At 28.0% G+C, this 19,434-nt stretch overlaps 1 protein-coding gene across 1 annotated transcript in view; it reads right to left on the bottom strand.

Moving 5' to 3' along the window:
* The window catches only part of LOC107447304 (transformation/transcription domain-associated protein), a 41,747-nt gene extending 33,898 nt beyond the window's left edge, over positions 1–7,849 (bottom strand). The window contains exons 1-3 of the mRNA XM_071176959.1: positions 6,544–7,849; positions 4,848–5,012; positions 4,286–4,335 (exon numbers count right to left, since the gene is read on the bottom strand). Coding sequence (XP_071033060.1) covers positions 4,286–4,335; positions 4,848–4,953 — 156 coding nt within the window. The 5' untranslated portion in view covers positions 4,954–5,012; positions 6,544–7,849. The remainder of the gene's footprint in view (positions 1–4,285; positions 4,336–4,847; positions 5,013–6,543) is intronic.
* Between the last annotated feature and the right edge of the window lie 11,585 nt (positions 7,850–19,434).

The following is a 19,434-nucleotide window of genomic DNA, read 5'->3' as shown; positions in this document are numbered from 1 at the left end:
AGAAAACTTTAGGAACAATTTGCCAAGAAATTTCTGTACAGAGAATTTAAAATGAGTTAACTCCTTGTGATCATTGACATTTATATGGCAAATTATGGCTTATAAGCCTTATTTATAAATTGATTCTTCGCAGAACTATTATCCTCCTTTCTTTCCTTCTCTCATTTTATCAAAAATTATTCATATTAGCATTTGTCATTGTAATGGAAGCCTATATTAATATCTTTTTAAACTCTTAAGTGCAAAATAACTAATTAATCAAACAAGTGAAAAATCTAAAATAAATCTCTTATAAGATACATTATATTCTATATATCTCTTATACATATATACATATATCTCTTATAAGATACATCCACTTAAGTCAATATTCTTTTCCCCATGCAAATGAAAGTTAAAAAACCTATAGAAACACATTCCACTCAATGTAATGCAAAAATTTACAAAAGTTGATTAATAAAATAGTTTTCAAAGAATCTGTACATGTGAGAAATGTATTAATACAAAAGCAAATTCACTGAATATGATAAACCATATAAGTAACACATTCTTACTTCCACGCTTCATGGTGGCCTGAAGGTCTTATGAAATTCCATGATTATTCTGAAAACTACTAACATGTTTTCCTCATTTTCCACCTAAAATATGAATATTTGAATAAAAATAAAACATCAATAAAATCAGTATAGGAGAAGTCATAAAATTCCAACATTAAACATATAGAGGAAATATATGCTGAGAAAAATATCTGCATAATTTCTCTAAGTTTTTATGAAAGCAACAAAATTCTAAGTTAATAAACAGCAACATTTTATTAGCTAATCTGTTCAGATGTAAATATCAATCTAATGTAGTTAAGTAATTTATAATTATTTATTATTATAAAATGTAGAGCTAGAGAAGAAAATTTTCAGTTTTCAAAAAATATTTTCAGCTATTCAAAATTTTTACCAAATAAACTTCACTTTGCATAATTTTTGTATTAGTATTACCTCGGTGAGATAAATTTAATTTTACTTATAATATTATTTATAATTACGGGCTTACAAATCCTGGGCACATGGTTGCCTAAAGACTTACAGCCCAATATTTCAGTAAAATTTAACACTTTTTTTAATCAAACAGCATGGCTCATAAAAATAAAATCCTAGAAGTTTAAACTTTTCTAGATCCATGCTCTTGATTTTTATGTATTTCAATTATACTCAACAAATAACAATGCATGCAGAACAAAAACATACTGTAAGTTCTTGTTCTGCCTATAATGTTAGGGAAATTAATTTGATCAATAATTTTTACTATTTGAAAATATACATATCTGCTGGTTGATTTACACACAACTTATTAATTAAAGTTTTTTTTAATAATATATATTATATATATATAATTGAGTCACTTATTAAGAAGATAGTTGCTACTTACTTCCAATGATTTGAACATTAAAGACAAGATTGGTTTGCTATCAGGTAGCAAATGATTATTAGCAGGGAGCGTATGAATTATTTCTACAATTGTCTTACGAAGTTGCTGAAAAAAATAATAAAATTCAGTAGAAATATTTTTTAAGGAAATCGTAATAAAAAAGCAAATAAAAATATATAATTAAATAATAACTTTAAGCAAATATTTTCAAAACCACAACAAGAATCATATTAGCTGCTAGAGTTGAGCAACAAAACCATTCTTAACCATTGTGATAACAATGTTTGATTTATATTGAGTAAATTTGAATACATATTGAGTATATGATAATTTTCAACAATGATAAATATCAAAAACACAATTACAGGATATTTGCTACATTTTAGATTTTCAAATTCATGACTTTCCATGATTAATTCCAAGAATTTTTCATGACTTAACGAACTTACTATTTTCTACTACAAAAACTGCCAGGCTTTAAGGCACAATAAATTTTAAAAAGCATTATAAAAACATTCACTGAAATGATAGGTATAACCAAAATTGTTATAGTCTGCATCTTCATATTTATAGATTTTAAATTTAAAACACAGAGTAAAGAAAGAGTTGAAGCAATAAAATAGCTGAAAAAATACAAAATCAAATATTTTTCTTTTTTCCCGCAGAATTACATTCTAAAGATACTTTTCTTATTCATCGGAAAGGAAAGAAATACACCTGATTTTCCTGTTCTCATTTCGGAATAAAAAATTTGCCAATGACTGGTTTGCTTCAGCTAGAATTTAAAATTGATAAAATAAAAAAAATAAATAACAAAAATTCTGAAATCACAGAAGTTTAAAAGATAATTTGCTCTAGAAATGGTTTTTCTTTCATTTTTTGAAAGAACACTATAATTTTTAAAGAACAGGATAAAAACACTCTATATTTTAATGAAATATAATTGTGAGTGGGGATTTTATTACAAATTCAGATATTCTGAACACCATGATATTGGAGAGGAGGGTAAATTCCATTTTAAAAATTAGATTTTTAGGCAACCTAAATCCATGACTTTTCATGTTTGTTTTTTTAAAAAAATAGTTAAAATCATGACATTTCATGACAAATTTTGTTCAATGCTGAAATTCATGACTCTCCATGATTTTTCATGACTTTCCAGGTGCGCGGGTACCCTGCAATTATCAATTACAGTTCTTGAACATCAAAAAATTGCACTCTTTATTGAAAATGATAAATATAGAATGTGATAATTTCAGGAGTATTGACATTGATAATTATAGATTATAATATTACGTTGAATTTTATATTTTGTTTGGTTAACAAAAACTGGACCAAAGTCAATAGTTAAACTTTAAAAATATTGTAATACACTGTGAAATATGTATGTTTCATGACAATATATCATAATATTAAAATTCAAATTAGGCCCGATTAGTTACCTTTTAAAAAAATTGTCAATAAAATATTAGACAACAGACAGATTATGAGACAGATTATATAATGAGAAGTACCTAGAGTTCTCAAATTTAATTTTGAAATTATATGATGAAAATATGGAATTTCCTATTTGCTAGTAAATTTAAAAACAATTAATAAATCTCTAATAACTTGAATAGACAAAAAATTGCAATAGATTTAAATAAAAAAGAAGCCTTTATACATTATTATTAAATAAAATACAAACATTGCCAAAGCTGAAGACATTAAACAGGCTTTGTAGCAGGCCAACGAAAAAATCAGGACAGCAACTCAAAACTAAATAAAATAGGACAAAATCAGAACAGATTTGGAACGACAGAGCATTTTTTGGAACAGTTAATTAAGAAGTATAATTTACTCCACTTAATAGTAATAAAATAAAATTTCACAGCAAAAAAATTACTTGTTCATAGCAAAAAGTTTTAACAGTTCCCATAAAAATTTTATCAATACAGAACAACAAATAATAGTTCTACTCAAGACATAGAAAAATTTGAGGAGACTCTTGCATTAAAAAAATGAACAGTATCAATTCATCAATATTTTACTCATACCAATATATATTTCAAATCTGTAATTGAGTTGAAGATTTCTTTAATCTAATTGAAGTAACGTTTCAATAATCTCAAAACTAAAATGGAATTATAAAAATATTCTTTTCATTATTGTTAGTTAAACATATATTCAAATTCTTTTATTTTTATTTATTATTTAAAAAAATATTTTTATAAACGTAGTACGTTTGATTTCAATGGTGTGCCTCTAGTCTTTAAGTTTCAAATTCAAACTGTGATGTATCAAAATAAATATTTTTTTTTCTTCATTAGAGTAATAAAACTAATAACATGTTTATCATTAATAGTCTATTAATACTAATATAGGAGGGAGGATAAATAGTGTTTTTTGTGTCTCAGCTTGCTTAAACAGTTTTTAAAAAGCTTTTGAGTCAATCACTTGAATGCTCCTTAATTCTTAGAATTTAAATTCTTATTTGCCATTCAATTAAATTCAATGATCTTCATACAATTGGTGCTAAAACATTAATTTCTAAATAAATAAATTTATCAATATATGGGAAACTAAACTGTCAATTGTTAAAGAAAAAAAATTGGTAAAAAAGTGAAAAATGAAATCAAAAAATCGGAGGCAAATTTAAATATCTAGAAAATGGGGAGGGGTTTAAAAAGGTTCCTGTAATTCGGTAGTCAAAATTGAATTGAATGCTGGGCTTAACGGCACAATGACTTTAATTGTGGCATATATAATCTGCGAAATTATGAAAAATGAACTGTCATTCCTGAAACTGAAAAAATAAATTTCGAATTCTCCATACAATGACATTCTGAATATTGCATTTTACTATATTAAATTTAAATCTTACTTCAAGCTCTCCACTCGATTCTGGCAAAGCTTTCAATTTACTTTCATCCTCTATAAAAGAAAAGAGAAAATTAAAGTTATGCAATATAAAAATCAATAGGAAAAGTGAATTAATGACAGACAAATAAATAAAATAAGCTATAATTATAGGTTACTACAATAAATGTATAAAATATATTTGATCAAAGTTTTGCTTTAAAAAGAAATGTGGATTTGATTAAATTAAAAATGAAAAGTAAGAATATTTAAGTATAATTTTTGATCAGGTGCAGATAAATACAATGATTTACTTATAAGTACATAAATTATCTTTAAGTAAGTAAGATTTAAGTAGATAAGTAAGATTTATTTATAAGTATATTACTTAGGTTATTTTATTTCTTGTGAATATCAATGTATGAGAATTGTAAACATTACCAACAAAGTAACATGAGCCATAAGTATATAGTTGTTCATTAGGTACATCCATCCATGTAATCTCAAATACTAAATTGCTATGAGAAATTTTCAAGTGAAAATAAATTCTGATTTTTGAATTCCCAATGACTAAGTATTAAACTTACTTGCAACAGGATCTTTGAGCATTGATACATATGAACAGTAAGTATTCACAACAGCAACAGGATCATTAATGGATGCTGATACACTCATTACTGGTATCCTTGCCATGCTTAAGGACTCCAGAAAAAGCTATTCAGTGATAAAACTCACCTCCAGTTTTAACAATTCTATAAAAAAAACTTTAATATTTTTAGGAATTTGCATAAATTGTAAGGACTACAATTATTCATAGGCTAAAAGTAAACATGTATTAGAAATTTAAAAAAAAAAAAACAGATTATTCTGTTTTATAAGAACAAGAAATGTTATATTAGAGTTTTCACTTAACGACCACTTAAAGTTTCAGTCTCTAGCTGAGTTATATTCTATAAAATAATATAAATATAGTTGACGCCCAATATAATGACACCTCTGGTCCAAACAAAAGCGAATGAGATAACATGAGTTTGCTTTATCGTGTTTATATGTAGTGCACATATTTACTTAGATTTTATACTAGATACCTTTTTAAAAAAGTAGAGTTTCAGTTATTTTGAGATTTATAATCCAAAATCAAAACAATATATAACTACAAACTCATAATGCTTTAGGAACTGTGGATTTAATTTTTGCCTCTTACATGCTCGCACTTTCAGATCTGGTTAATATTTATTAGGTCTTTAGTACATATTCTCACAAACACATAATAACAACTAAGACAAGCACATGCATACATTTTTAGTGACTATTCGCTTGCTCCCAGTGAAGCGAAAAGTACCGGTAGTTATACTCCAACAGCCATGAACTTGGTTACCCTTGATTAGTTTACCCTCACATAAGGTTCAACAATTGCGTAATATTTTCACACAGATTAACTAAGAAAGCAGAATTTTATTTACAATTATTAGTTAAGTTTCTATATAGTAATAATCAGGGATGAAAGAACCAGTTAGCAAAAAAAGCTGAATTCTATATAAACACAATCAAACATTATGAAATTAATAAATGTATGGAGCTTAAAAAGCTTTGAAAAAAGCTGATTTCAGTGTAAACGCTGAAAACTTTCATGCCTGAATAATGAGGGGAATATTTCTGTATCCTGATCTGTCATGCCGACTATAAGGTAACAAAATTATTTTAAATTTGCAAACTAAAAAAAATAAATAAAACAAGTAGAAATTTGTCTAAGGACGGCTATGAGTAATATCCTTTCAGTAGCCCCCCTTTTATGTTTTTTTTTTTTAGTTTCTCAAGGATCACTCTGAAAGCTTTTTCAAGGATCAAGGATCACATGAAAGCTGACAAAACTATACAACGATACAGAAATCTTCCTATAATGAGAAACTTGATACAGCAAGGTAAAATAAACGTACAGCAATATGTGATTAAGGCAATAAAAATTTAATAGAGTTGCAAAAACTACGGTTTACCAATTTTAAAAAGGGAGAAAAAAAGGAATTAAAAAGATTATAGAAAAACGGTCATTACAGCAATTTAGACTCATTGAACTTGTATAATTATAAAGATAAAACAACTGCATTTACACCGGCACTAGGTTTGATAAATTTCCACGGCTCAAATGTAAAAAAATGTTACACAAAATTTTCTTCGAAAAATATTAGTTGCATTTAAATGTGCAATGCAAAATTGCTGAGCTTTTATATAAATAATTCTTAAGTTGCGCTTATTACTATGAGAAATAAAAAAAAAAGAACTCACACCATTCTTAATTGACATTGACTAATGCTGATACACATACTGGAATATTTCAAACTATTTTCATTAAATAATTAAGGGTATGCTTAGTGAAATGCTCAGTATTGAGAATAGTTATCACAGCCTATTGTTTGTTTACAAACTGATTTCATAATTATGTAAAGGATCCGGTTGCCTATTTCTGCAAATGTTACTATCCCGTTCAAATGGAAATACTCAATTTGTAAAAAGCCATTGTCACTGCATGCAAAAGTGAATCTCAAAAGCGAATTTTTCGCTAGTGAATATTCATTCATAATTTTCACCAATATCATGCGAAAGAAAATTTGATTCGCACACAGTGTTGCGGCGGCGAAGAATAGGACCACCTACTCGAACTCCGCTGTTCCACATTGTTCTTTGGCTCCTTGTTGGTTCGGGTTGCTTTCGGCAGGATTGCCGCAAAAAAATGTACACACTGAATACGAAAAATTCGAAAACGTGAATGGTCCAAATTTTAGAGTCATCTGCTGTGACCAGTTTTGCATCGTGGTTCAACGCTTTCTCTGCATTCTCAGCATTAGAATTTTAAATTCAAGTCGAAGGGTTAAAACTTTTCTCAGACTTGCGTGTGACGGCGAGTTCATCTGCCCAAAGAAACTAATCGATTCAAGGTTCTACGTAGTCGTCCACCACCATGAACCACCTCTTTACGGTTTAATTGAATAAAAGCCGGAAATGGCTATGCTGCGCTAAGTACAAGGGTATAATTTGAGGAAACGTGTTATCTAGCATAACTGTTGAATAGTTTAATTACCCTGATGGCTATAAAATATCAAAATTGAGCCTTTTTTTTCCTTTGTTTCAGAAGAAATACATAATCTATTTAGCGATATCGATCTTGGTAAAAACGTGTTATTTAGCATTAAAGGGGTAATTGGGCTCATTATAAAAGCCTGAAAGTAACTTTCTCTTAGTTTTTCTTATTCTCCCAATAAGAACAAGTCCTAAGTAGCCCCTAATATTAGATAATATCAGAAAATTGGTAAAATCTATCGTTATCTTGCACAACTTCTAATATTAGAAAGATCCAAGAGGTCGCTGTTTGCTCTGCATTAGATTCTATTTAAACTAATATTATCTAGCTTTCGCCGTTATATTATTTTGCACTAGTTTCGATGCCATATAATATTAGATTTTGTATTTTCTGATATTATCTTGCGTTGCTTTTTATTTTTGGAGTAAGCAAGAGGATTTGGATGGTAGTAGAATAATTCGGCGATATAATTTTACTTAATTTTCTGTATAGCTGTGAAGCAGTAAAACATGGAACAATAGTTTTATAATGTCATTCCATGCACTATTTACTAAGCAATACAGAAATTACTAAATAAAATTATTTTAGCGAACTCTGTTACCATCCATTTTCCTCCCTCTTACTCCTAAGTATATCTTAAGTTCTGCTGATTTTTTTTTAATATTTCAAATTTATTTAAGACTCAAATACTCAATACACAAATATTACTATACTCAATGCTAAAAATACTCAATAATAAAAATACTCAGTAATAAAAACAGTCAATAATAAAAATACTCTATAATAAAAATTCTCAATACTCAAAATTATAAATAGTCAAATTTGGACTACGTGGTCCAAATTTGAGTACTTATTTCATTTTAGCAATAATTATAATTTGAATAACTAATAAAAATAAGTAATTAATACCAATTATTCCCCCTACATCGAATACAAAACATCGAATACCTGAAAAAGTATCGATTTGAAATTTTTAAAAGTTTTCTGTTTACCGCAAATTTTACCTTTCCAACTTCCTGGTATGTGAGAAGATCAGAAATGAAAGACGAAGAGCTTCGTCTTTTATTATATACCGATATTATAGAATTCGATATTACATATCATGCAATACATCATGTATATAGATTTTTACATCATTATAAAATATTTCAGAAAAGAAAATACAAAATTTTATTCAAATGTATATGCAATGTTTAAAATAATACGACAATTGCGATTTGAATTATTCGAAGCATTTGCGTTTTCTGCGCTATACACAAATACGCTATACATACACACGTACATTACATGTACATTGGGCTAAGAAAGAAAAAAAAACGGAACACCAAGAATAACTTTTGACTCAGTGATCGAATTTTCCCATGGTAAGACTTGATTTTAGTTGTTAAGGACCTAACTTAAATATGCTAATTAATTAGCTAGAAATTATAAACTCAGACACAAAACGTGCTTCCTCTGAATAAACATTTTTTTCCCCTGATGGATTTGGATTCCTCGCCGTCAGATTGCGGTTATGGGGTAGTAGCAATCTGAAAAATGTGCCAGGAGAGCAAACCGGAAGCTTGGATTAATGTTAATATATTTTTTATATTTTAACGTAAACAAAGTGTTCTGTATATAAAAATAACTACTTTTTTTAGGAAATAGCGAATAATAGCTAATAAACGGATAAATTTCGGATAATTTTTATTTATTTATTTATTTTATTTTATGTTAATTTTTTAACTTCTTTTTCAACATTTTTAAATGAATAGAGTGTTCTATATATGAAAAGAATTATTTTTCTTTGCTAAANTTTTTTTGTTGGGAAATAGCGAATAATAGCTAATAAACGGTAAAATTTTGGATAATTTTTACTTATTTATTTATTTTATGTTATATTTTTAATTTCTTTTTCAATATTTAACGTGAATAAAGTGCTCTATACGTAAAAAGAATTATTTTTCTTTCTTAAAGAGCGAATAATGGCTGAAAGAGAGACAAAAGTCNCATATCAGGAGGCACACACACATCACATCCCGTAACTCCCTATAACATTAACCTATAAATTTCAAACTCGGCACGAAATTAGAGGTTAATGTACCAATAAATTGAACAGAAGGAATTTTTTATATTCCTATTAGTGGGCCCACGATGGGCCAAAATAAGTTTTGTTGACTAACCGGGAGGAGGTGTTTTAAGCTAAATATTTCCGGGACTGGTAAGTGAATCGTGGCGCAGTTGATAGCGCTGTGGGTGAAGTTGTTATGTAGTCCCGAAGGTCCTGGGTTCGAAACCCTGCTAGCGTTGACTTTTAATTTCTTTTATTTATTTTATATTTTGTTTTTTAATATGTTATTCGACATTTCAACGTAAATAAAGTGTTCTGTATATAAAAATAACTATTTTGTTTTAGGAAATTGCAAATAATAGCTAATAAACTGATAAATTTTGGATAATTTTTATTTATTTATTTATTTTATTTAATTTTTTTATCTTCTTTTTCAACATTTTTAAATGAATAGAGTGTTCTATATATGAAAAGAATTATTTTTCTTTGTTAAAGAGGGAATCATGGCTGAAAAAGGCGCAAAAGTCATATCAGGAGGCACGCACACATCACATCCCGTAACTCCCTATAACATTAACCTATAAATTTCAAACTCGGCACGAAATTAGAGGTTAATGTACCAAAAAATTGAACCAAAGGAATTTTTTATATACCTATTAGTGGACCCACAATGGGTCAAAATAAGTTTTGTTGACTTACCGGGAGGAGGTGTTTTAAGCTAAATATTTGCGGGACTGGTAAGTGATTCGTGGCGCAGTTGATAGCGCTGTGGGCAAAGTTGCTATGTGTCCCGGAGGTCTTGGGTTCGAAACCCTGCTTGCGTCGACTTTTAATTTCTTTTATTTATTTTATATTTTGTTTTTTAATATTTTTTTCGACATTTCAACGTAAATAAAGTGCTCTGTATATAAAAATAACTGTTTTGTTTTAGGAAATAGCAAATAATAGCTAATAAACTGTTAAATTTCGGATAATTTTTATTTATTTATTTATTTTATTTTATGTTATTTTTTTAACTTCTTTTTCAATATTTTTAAGTGAATAAAGTGTTCTATATATGAAAAGAATTATTTTTCTTTGTTAAAGAGCGAATAATGGCTGAAAAAGGGACAAAAGTCATATCAGGAGGCACGCACACATCACATCCCGTAACTCCCTATAACATTAACCTATAAATTTCAAACTCGGTACGAAATTAGAGGTTAATGTAACAAAAAATTGAACCAAAGGAATTTTTTATATACCTATTAGTGGACCCACAATGGGTCAAAATAAGTTTTGTTGACTTACCGGGAGGAGGTGTTTTAAGCTAAATATTTGCAGGAATGGTAAGTGAATGGTGGCGCAGTTGATAGCGCTGTGGGCAAAGTTGCTATGTGTCCCGGAGGTCTTGGGTTCGAAACCCTGCTTGCGTCGACAATTAATTTCTTTTATTTATTTTATATTTTGTTTTTAATATGTTTTTCGACATTTCAACGTATATAAAGTGCTCTGTATATAAAAATAACTATTTTGTTTTAGGAAATAGCGAATAATAGCTAATAAACTGATAAATTTTGGATAATTTTTATTTATTTTATTTTATTTTCTTAACTTCTTCTTCAACATTTTTAAATGAATAAAGTGTTCTATATATGAAAAGAATTATTTTTCTTTGTTAAAGAGCGAATAATGGCTGAAAAAGGGACAAAAGTCATATCAGGAGGCACGCACACATCACATCCCGTAACTCCCTATAACATTAACCTATAAATTTCAAACTCGGAAAGAAATTAGAGGTTAATGTAAAAAAAATTGAACCAAAGGAATTTTTTATATACCTATTAGTGGACCCACAATGCGTCAAAATAAGTTTTGTTGACTAACCGGGAGGAGGTGTTTTAAGCTAAATATTTGCGGGTCTGGTAAGTGAATCGTGGCGCAGTTGATAGCACTGTGGGCAAAGTTGCTTTGTAGTCCCGGAGGTCCTGGGTTCGAAACCCTGCTTGCGACGACGTTTAACTTATTTTATATTTTGTTTTTTAATAGGTTTTTCGACATTTCAACGTAAATAAAGTGTTCTGTATATAAAAATAACTATTTTTTTTTAGGAAATAGCGAATAATAGCTAATAAACTGATAAATTTTGGATAATTTTTTTTTATTTATTTATTTTATTTTATGTTATTTTTTTAACTTCTTTTTCAACATTTTTAAATGAATAGAGTGCTCTATATAAGAAATAAATTCTTTTTTTTTTGTTAAAGAGCGAATAATGGCTGAAAAAAGGGACAGAAGTCGTATCAGGGGGAGCGCACACATCACACCCCGTAACCCCCATTTAAATTAACCTATAAATTTTAAACTCGGCTCGAAATTAGAGGTTAATGTAACAAAAAAGTGAACCAAAGGAATTTTTTATATACCTATTAGTGGACCCACAATGGGTCAAAATAAGATTTGCTGACTTACCGGGAGGAGGTGTTTTAAGCTAAATATTTGCAGGACTGGTAAGTGAATGGTGGCGCAGTTGATAGCGCTGTGGGCAAAGTTGTTATGTAGTCCCGAAGGTCCTGGGTTCGAAACCCTGCTATCGTTGACTTTTAATTTCTTTTATTTTTTTGTTTTTTAATATGTTATTCGACATTTCAACGTAAATAAAGTGTTCTGTATATAAAAATAACTATTTTTTTTAGGAAATAGCAAATAATAGCTAATAAACTGATAAATTTTGGATAATTTTTATTTATTTATTTATTTTATTTTATTGTTTTAACTTCTTTTTCAACATTTTTAAATGAATAGAGTGTTCTATATATGAAAAGAATTATTTTTCTTTGTTAAAGAGCGAATTATGGCTGAAAAAGGGACAAAAGTCATATCAGGAGGCACGCACACATCACATCCCGTAACTCCCTATAACATTAACCTATAAATTTCAAACTCGGCACGAAATTAGAGGTTAATGTAACAAACAATTGTAGCACAGGGATTTTTTATAAACCAGTTAGTGGGCCCACATTGGGCCAAAATAAGTTTTGTTAAACTAACTGGGAGGAGGTGTTTTAAGCTAAATATTCGCGGATCTGGTATGTGAAGTGTGGCGAAGTTTGTAGCGCTTTCGCAAGTTAGATACGAAGTCCCGAAGTTCCTGGGTACAAAACCCTGAGATGGTCGACTTTCAAATATTTTTATATAATTTTTTAAACATATTTTTCGATATTTTAACGTAAATAAAATGTTCTGTATGTAAAAATAACTTTTTTTTTTTTTGGAAATAGCGAATAATAGCTAATAAACTGATAAATTTTGGATAATTTTTATTTATTTATTTATTTTATTTTATGTTATTTTTACAACTTCTTTTTCATTATTTTTAAATGAATAAAGTGTTCTATATATGAAAATAATTATTTTTCTTTGTTAAAGAGTGAATAATGGCTGAAAAAGGGACAAAAGTTATATTAGGAGGCACGCACACATCACATCCCGTAACTCCGTATAATATTAACCTATATATTCCAAACTCGGCCTGAAATTAGAGTTTAAGGTAACGAACTAATGAACCAAAGAAATTTTTTATTGACCATCTAGTGGACCCACAATGGGCCAAAATAAGTTTTGTTGACTAACCGGTAGGAGTTGTTTTAAGCTAAATATTTGCGGGACTAGTAAGTGTAAGTGTCGTTATGTAGTCCCGGAGGTCCGGGGTTCGAAACCCTGCAAGGGTCGACTTTTAATTATTTTTATATTATGTTTAAGAATTATTTTTCTTTGTTAAGTGTTGATTCATATTCAGGTGGTTAGGAGTAGTTGGAGGTTTGGTGGATTAGTTGATGAATATTGACAAATTGAAGATTGCGATGAATACAGAAGATGATAAATATAACACTTGAAAATGAAAACCGGATCATATAATGCGTTTATTTAATACTAGCCGCCTAAGGCGGCCAGCTGTCCACCACGCTAAAGGTTTTCACAAATAAAGTTTTTTAAAACATAGCAGGAAATCTGAAGATTAGTGGCCAATTATAGTATTCCTGTCCTGCAATTTTGTCTTCATATCCAGTTCTGCTGCAGATGTGTTATAGCTCTTGAGGATGTTTGAAATTATATAGCTGCAATGTTTAAGAAGAAAAAAAACTAAAATGCTAAATACATGAAAAGAACAGGAAAACGAATTCATTTTTTATGGTATCAATTTCTATATAATTTTTGATGGTATCAAAAGCCAAATTAAAAAGTACGTGTAATTTGTTCCCATCGGACACAGAAGCATGGATAGGAGATCCAAAATTGGCGAATTATCAAAATATAACACAGTCAACTAGCATATTAATATTGGGTTTAAAAGAATACCTTGGCGATCACGAGTCGCCAACAAATTTATGAGAATTATTACAACCATGCAACTGAAACATTTTAGTAGTTGGAAATTAGAATAAAAAGTTATAAATAGATTTTTGTTTTCGATTAGGCGGGACAATGAAATAATAAGTCTGCCTAGTAATGAAATAAAAAGTATCCGTTACATTGATCTATAGGAGAAGAAATAAATATTTCATGTTCCTTTTTGAAAGCTTAAGTCTTTGATTTATTTTAAATATAATTCTATTAATAAAAATAAGCTTAAGTAATATAATTCTATTAATAAAAAGCTTAAGTAATGAAAGATATTTTAAGAGACAGGAAATAAATATGTAATGCCAATTGTGTCATTACACATGTAATGGGTTTTTATTTGGGAGACTTTTTATATACTTCCTATTTGTATTTATTTGTAAGGTATCGCATGGCAATGTTAAACAATTGATACACGAACACAAACCGGTTTCAGTCGCGTAGAAATAATATAGCTGTGTAGTATCACCCTATAATTAAGATTTTACATAGAATCCCATAGTGCATCTAATAATTTGGTCAGGGACTATATGCTGTTTTGTAGAATATGCTATGTAATATGTTACAGCATATTATTTGGCTCCATTCAATAAGTCGTAGAAATAATGTTGAATTCTATAATTTATGTATATCTATAACATGCAGTCCAAACTGCAGGCAATGTTGTCTTGATGAAAATGGCCATATATTAAAGGCTGTTTAAAATATAACTCTATATAATATATAGTTGCTTCCTCTATATTATATGGCTATAAATAAAAGTATTTACAGTAATACTTACCTGTAATTTTGAAATTTAACCACTCATAATGTAAAAACATTTATACCATAACAAATTTTATTATTGTAGACTAATTCGAGTATGAGTAACGGGCCTAATAGAAACGTAAATAAATCCTCTTTTATAAAATTTGATCAAATTGTATGTCGTCAAAATGAAATATTATTTTTTCAGAAATGTGAGTGAACAATTTTCACTCATGGCCATATACAACTACCAGTATTTTTCATAAATATCAATCTATAATTTTGAATTTGGTCGCATATATTGTAACATGTTTTACTGCATTTTAAAATCATAGGTAATTTAGAGGGGAGTGGCAGCTAAAGTACATAATTGAAATCTCTCTCTTTCACAATTCTTAGTGGTAAGAATTTGGTAACATAGTGACTAGGTGTTCCATGTCTTAATTTTTTTTCGGAAATTTTTATTTTTAAAACTAAATAATAAGGAGCAGATTTTATTCTAAACTATGTGTATGTTTTATTGTCCTGAAATTGATCAAATTTAGATTTACATAAAAAAATGCATATAAAGTTTTATCCTTCCAGAAAAGTGAATCAACAAACTTTATAAATATCAATATACAATAACTTGTATTGGGGCAACTAGGTTATTTTTCTAAGGTGTTCCATTGGCCTCTCATTTAAGTTCCAAAGTCTTATACAATAAACTCATGTAAAAATATTATTAGTCCTAAGTTTTACACTTAAAATTGTGCCGATGCTTATAGTACTTATGTATCTGTAAACCCGTTTTATGTACAGACAAGGAAGAATATTTTGTAATATAGGAATAATTCGTTTACTATTATTGCAAGTGAGAAGTTTTAGTTTAGTTAGGTTCGGCTAGTTTTGAACAAATTCGCTATTAAAATTGAAAGGGCATGAGGCTATACAATGCCCATTTTGAAATTGTTTCGATAGTTTTAAAAGAGAAAAAAACTTATAGTGCGTGGGGTGCATTCATTTATCATTCAAGTCTGTTCCGATACTTAAGGGGCAGATTTTTCTTTTAACAAAATGATTAAGAATGTGTTAGCAACTTCTATTTTATTAATTTCTCAAAAAATTATTTGTTCAAAATTTAATAACAATAGATTTTATTCCGCCCTTTATTTCTGGAAGCTTTAGTAAAATTGAATCTTTGATTTTTTTTTTCCCCTCTGACAATCATACATTGTCTTCTCACAGTTGATTACAACGTTTGTAAACAAATCGTTGCATTGAAGCTAATTTTCTCAATTTCCTTTTAAACTTTTGAAAAAAAAATAATAAAAGGGCTCTTTAAAAAGCCATTTATATATTGATAACATTTAATTATACCGTTCTGTTGATCAATATTTGATTTTCGTATCGAAACGAGAATTGTGCAGTATATCACATTTCAATGCTTCACCAATGCACCTATAAGAATTCGTCCTTAATTATAAAATACAAAATATAACCTTTGCTTCAAAATAAGTGTGAATTGTTTCCCTATTTTTAATTTTTATAATATTAGCCGATACATATTTAAAAGGAATATTTCTGTATAAATCACACCAAATGAAATAAAAGTATTGTTATGTTTCTAAAATATATACAATTTTTTTTAAAAATTTTTCTTTCCTTTTTTTATGAAGTAGATAAAGTTTTAGTCATAAAAAGATTGAAATACAGCATTAATTATTACAATTAAGTATCGTTTTTCTGCATCGTACGGCATGGGACCAATTACTCCGATTCGAGGGGGGGGGCAGGAAGAACACACTGACTTCTCAAGGTATTGGGGAAGCAAGAGAACTTTTAGGGCAATGACTTGGGTCATGTTTTGTTTATGCATGTACATATTTGTACTTTTGTATTTTTATCCTTTTAGATTTTTGAACTTTTTGTCTTGCCATTGGTTATAGAAATTTTTTTTTTCACTAACAAAGGCGTAGTGATAAGTATTGTTTCAAAAGTTGGTTGTTATTAATGGCTCAGTTATCTAATATCGTAGATATTAGATGAAATAAAGTTGAAAGAAAATGTCATTAATTAAATAAATATTAAAAGCATTTTATCCTTTTGTTTTAAAATTATTTAAAAAGGTCTGAAACCTAAAGATTCAAAAATCTTTCAACATTTAATTTCATCTAGAGTAACATAAAAGAAAGTGCTAATAGTCATTATTCTAAAATAAGAATACTTATTGCAAATCAACATAAGTAAAATGCAGTTTTTTTCCGAAGAATATTATTATACACATTTGAATTGCTGGCATTTTATATTGCCAGCGCACATAGCATATTGTTGGCATTTCAATTTTACATAATTACCTTTTCTGAATATTACCTTTTTTAAAATAAATTATTTAAAAATAGTATGCTTAGACTGTGTGAAATACACTGTTCTTATATAAAGTTTCAAGCCTTTAGTAGAAGAGGATTTAAGATAAAGTATACCACAAAAAAATAAAAAAAAGCAAATCAGTTAAAATTTATTTGAATCTTATACAAATGGAATTTTATTATTTTTGTGTCAAACTAAATTTCAAATATTCATTTGTATGAAATAGTTATTTTTCGTACTAAAAAACGAAAGTGACATCTGAAATAAAAAGAAAATAAGTATCATTTTAATAAATAAGGGGAAAATATCTCCATATTTTTAAAGAAAATTAGATTATTTTTTGCAGGGTAGCAAGCAATTCTTAAAAGGTTTATGCAAGTCCATATTTTTACAGAGAGGAGGAAAGATTCAAATTTTCTATACAATTCAAATTTAAAATATTTGTACAAAAATTATTATTTAAAAAAAACTCGAAAATTATTGAATATAAAGTATCATGCCCCTTCATCATAAAACTATAGTTGTCATAGTCTGAGATTGCTGAAAGCTTTTAGACCCTGAAGGGGCCTTTTACCTTTACATATTGAATTAACAAATTGTGATATGATTAAGAAGGGAAAACAAAGATATTTTAAAATCTTGAAGTAAGTAAAATTGTATAAAAATTTGGAAGTACTTAAAACAAAATTGTAAACAGTTTTAGTGAATAATAAATGAGAACGAACAAATAACAAACAACAATAAGGCTTGTATATTTTATTCATCACATTCAGAGCAGTACAAACAAATTCTTGAACAAAATTTTCTTTTGACAGAAACTTTTAGAAAAAGCAAATTAACTTTGAAAAGTAAAATAAGCTATTATTAAAATAAGTCAAAATAATTATCAGAGAACAATTGCTTTCATATAGCTGTTATTCCTTATGTTGAAAAAAAAGTCATAGCTGTTTTAGAAAATATCACTGACCTGGCTTCTGATTGTCATAACTGAGAATTTATTTCATGATCAATATTAAATTTTTACAGGAACGTTTTGAAAACATACAGATATCAAAATTTAATTGCTGTGATAAGTACTTTCTTAGTTAATCTTTTTCAAAATTACAAATGTATTCTTTGCGTCATGTTTAGCAAGAACTATTCGCAGGAAAATTGTGATTCTTTTTTTACTTTTGCAGATACTCTTGTGTCTGGAAATGAGTGCACTTTAAACTTCAAAACACTTTTAAGACAATGAAATAGTTCATACTGATGGTTTTTTAGATTTTTCAACGTAAAGTAAAAATGTCAGTCAAGTAATGAACTTTTGCTGCCACATACAACTTTAAATTTTTTTCCAGCTTTTTCAAAATTTTCCATTAATTTTGAACTATTAATTAATTATAAAAATATTCATATAAAAAAAAAACGTGCAACGCTAAAAAAACGTGCAACATTTCTGTGTTTTGGGTATGAACAAAACACTAAATATTCTATGCTCATTAAGAAAAAGAATATTTTAATTAGTAGTTGGATCTTAATCTTTACATAAACAAATATATTTAATTCTTTGCTTCATTCTCGGTCTTCTACTATCGCAAATACGTTTCCTGTCTCGCTCTTATAATTTGATTTCAAACTATCATTTTCTCTCCTTTTTTCAATGTTATTATTTGTTCGCTAAATTAAAGATTCAATTTAAATCTCTATGCTTCGAATTTGTAAACATACACCTTACTTAAAATTTAATTTTACAAGAGGCTGAATTTCATAATTGTAACTTTTTCTTACCAGATATAAGATTAAAGAGTAAATTTATTTGTTGATTCTTTTCGAATTTAGATTTCATGCCTTTCGACTCTCATGCCTTCGATTGATTATTCTTTTAAAATAATTTTTCAATTCATTATTATTGTTTTATATACTTTGTAATTTAGTCTAGCTTAATATACAGGCAATAGAAATATAATCTTTTGCAGCTACGAAGTCTTACTTTCGAACATAAATTTTATTTAGAATTCAACCTAATTTAGGAGCAACGAAGTTTAAGAAATTTGCAATGAATGCCAAAGTCATCAGAGGTGGAGGTTCCGTTGAGGAAGAAGCGTAATGAACTATTTTGGTAAGTTAAGATTGCAAAGCAATCTGAAAGACCACCAGTTTTAGTAGGATATGATAGTTTTCTTTACAGGGAAAAGTTTTTCTAAATAATATATTGTTTAAAACTATGACTGGAGGGGCTATTTTTGTACTAAAGTGTTCAAGTATTTGAGTAATTGAGTAATACTGTTGACATGGATAGCAATATAATCAATCATCAGTTTATTTAATACAAAAATAGAAAAAAAAAAGTTTTGTCTTGCAAAATATACCTTAAAATATAATTAAGTTATAAAAGAATATTAAAGATTTAAAAGTTATCAAAAATAAACTGAAATATATTTAATAAAAAAAATTGTTGCTTAAAATCAGTAAAAGGTAAGCAACTATTTATTGGTTATGACAAATAATAATATTATTTAAAGAAAGTAATTCATCGGGAGTATTTCATCAAAAGATTTTAAAAAAATTGTATGTATAAAAATAACCTTTA

The sequence above is a fragment of the Parasteatoda tepidariorum genome, unplaced genomic scaffold, assembly GCF_043381705.1.
Source record: "Parasteatoda tepidariorum isolate YZ-2023 unplaced genomic scaffold, CAS_Ptep_4.0 HiC_scaffold_607, whole genome shotgun sequence".
Taxonomy (NCBI): Eukaryota; Metazoa; Arthropoda; class Arachnida; order Araneae; family Theridiidae; genus Parasteatoda; species Parasteatoda tepidariorum.
This window is presented reverse-complemented; position numbering and strand designations above follow the sequence as displayed.